The sequence below is a fragment of the Dacryopinax primogenitus genome (assembly GCF_000292625.1).
Source record: "Dacryopinax primogenitus strain DJM-731 SS1 chromosome Unknown DACRYscaffold_94, whole genome shotgun sequence".
Classification (NCBI taxonomy): domain Eukaryota; kingdom Fungi; phylum Basidiomycota; class Dacrymycetes; order Dacrymycetales; family Dacrymycetaceae; genus Dacryopinax; species Dacryopinax primogenitus.
In genome coordinates, this window is record NW_024467291.1 from 1 (window position 1) to 2,110 (window position 2,110).

General features: G+C 53.5%; 2 protein-coding genes across 2 annotated transcripts; one reads left to right on the forward strand and one right to left on the reverse strand.

Annotated features, from left to right (window-relative positions):
- Window positions 1–12: 12 nt before the first annotated feature.
- On the forward strand, window positions 13–508 carry DACRYDRAFT_112749 (P-loop containing nucleoside triphosphate hydrolase protein; the record flags this gene model as incomplete). The annotated part of the gene is made up of 2 exons (XM_040769498.1): window positions 13–50; window positions 100–508. Coding segments are annotated over 2 exons (447 nt in total), but the record flags the coding sequence as incomplete, so codon positions are not given.
- A 21-nt stretch (window positions 509–529) lies between these two features.
- DACRYDRAFT_25722 (UBC-like protein) lies at window positions 530–1,944 on the reverse strand. Its single transcript, XM_040774272.1, has 8 exons — window positions 1,823–1,944; window positions 1,672–1,753; window positions 1,610–1,623; window positions 1,465–1,557; window positions 1,300–1,403; window positions 1,095–1,239; window positions 831–1,041; window positions 530–775 (listed from the first exon to the last, which is right to left on the reverse strand). Exons 1-8 carry the CDS (start codon window positions 1,847–1,849, stop codon window positions 762–764), a joined length of 690 nt encoding a protein of 229 aa, XP_040623351.1. The 5' UTR covers window positions 1,850–1,944; the 3' UTR covers window positions 530–761.
- Window positions 1,945–2,110: the final 166 nt, after the last annotated feature.

Below are 2,110 nucleotides of genomic sequence, written 5' to 3' on the forward strand. Positions count from 1 at the left end.
GACGACCGAGCCATCCATCTCCTCTTTTCTGCAAACCGGTGGGAGCTTGCGTACGTCCCTCCTACGCGTCTGATGTGAGAGCTGACGCGTTGCTCGTAGTGCCAGCATCGAACGCGATCTACAAGAGGGGATCACAATCGTTTGCGACCGGTACGCGTTCTCCGGTGCTGTCTTCTCAGCCGCGAAAGGTCTCCCTCTCGAATGGTGCAAGGCTCCGGATGCTGGGCTCCCCGCGCCTGATGCGGTGCTATTCCTGGATATTTCACCTGAGAAGGCGGCGGAGCGCGGAGGGTATGGGGAGGAGAGGTACGAGAAGCGGGAGATGCAGGAGCAGGTCCGGGCACAGTTTGCTGTACTTGGGAAACAGGTCAAGGGGTGGACGAGGGTGGATGCTGGAAGGTCGGTGGAAGAAGTGCAGCAGGATATTTCGGCAGTGGTCAAGCCACTTATTGAGCTGGTGCAGGGGCAGACGGAAAGATTGTGGGTCGATGACCTGCCTGGGAGGTAGACTTGTCACGGGACAAGTTGGGTCAGCATCCGGTACATTATCCGTAGAAGTGATGAAGCTGTAAAAGTTACAAGGCCTTGAATGATGTGTACGCGTACAGAAGTGAGGTAGGGGAGTGTTAAGGAATTGAAGTTCGGAAGCCTGTCAAGGCACAAAATGCCCAGTAACAGCGACAACATGCATGTCTGAGCTCTACTCTTGCGCAGCTACTTGGACAACATGCGACTGACGAGGACCGCAAGCGCAATGACGATCAAATAGCGCCACCTGGCCGTGAAGACTCGTAAGCGACCGGTCCAACCCGCGGGAGCCATAGGCTGACCGGGCACCGGCGCATGCTCAGCACCTCTGGCTATTACTGTCCCTGCACCCGGTTGCGGCACGGGGACCTTGGTACTTGCGGTCGTGTCTTGTGGCGCAACGGCCGGAGAAACAGACGTGCTCGTCTCGGCAGAAGCGACAGCATCTTTCGTTTCTTGACTCTTAGGCACTTCACCCATGTTCGGTAGGTCCTTCATCGCTTCCTCCGAAAACTGTATTTCCATCAATCACTGCCACGCGCATGCAAGGAAGAACCAGGACGCACATCTGGGAAAAGCTCCCTGAACTTCTTGTTCGCCCTATTGAACTCGTGACTCTTCTTCGCGAACATCTTCTTATCCAGATCCGTGGTAGTGATCGACCCTGTGGTGATCTCATCCGACAGCATGAACGACAACAGACCAGTGAGACTATATGTCCAGCCTGTATTCATACGATGTACAAAAACGGCGAGAAGAAAAAAGACGCACATCGTAGCCACACTCCAGGCAGGGTTCCACGTTCCCGGATGATAATCGCTCATGCTCGTACAGATCTTCTTGTCCGGCTGGAATCGTCCGCTCGGGGTAAACATCTGTCGAGGATCACTCCCGTCAGCCGGGGCCGTCACACATACAAGGTGGTGGAATGCCAACCTTGATACCTGGAGGCTTGAAGGGATAGTCGGAGGGAAAGGTAAGTAGTCCATAGTACTCCCCACCGTGATAGGGGCTGTCCGGTGGTCCTCGCTGCCGCATGTCAACACACAATATACTGAAGGATGGCGGTGGAGTCACATACAAGGATGTAATGCCCTGTTCTCCATATCAGTGAGTCACAAGGAATGCGGGGTAGTCACGCACAGTTCAATATATTCTTCTCGTCTGGAGATGCCCAGACGAACGGAGGAGCTGATTTCTGCATTGCCAGGTACTCTTTGGTGAGCTACAGGCGATGTCGGAGACACATGTCAGCCGTTATCTCACCATACGGATGTCGCAGAAGCATGCTCACCCGTTTGTGAGCCGCTTTTGACGCCATGGATTACCAGAACCTTGAGCGACGAAATAAAAAGAATAAAGAATAAAGACTTAGGGAACGAAAGAGCAGAGAGAGAGAGCGCGTGGTGTGGTGAGGGGAAGGAGTGAGGACGGTGGTGAAGGAGCGATAGGCGGAACGGCAAGATACAAGGAGGCAACACAGCCTTCAAATGCGCAATCCAGCCGATCGGCGTTATGCCGAATTGAGCGCTTCCACTAATTGGGGATGGTAATAAAACATATTTATTTATTTATTGTATTG

Excerpts from the sequence above, each read along its gene's own strand:
- DACRYDRAFT_25722 (XM_040774272.1), bottom strand. The coding sequence starts at position 1,849 with ATGGCGTCAAAAGCGGCTCACAAACGG. Across the intron at positions 1,754-1,822 it reads CAAAAGCGGCTCACAAACGG|CTCACCAAAGAGTACCTGGC; the intron begins GTGAGCATGCTT and ends CATCGCCTGTAG. Across the intron at positions 1,240-1,299 it reads GCCTGGAGTGTGGCTACGAT|TCTCACTGGTCTGTTGTCGT; the intron begins GTGCGTCTTTTT and ends CTGGACATATAG.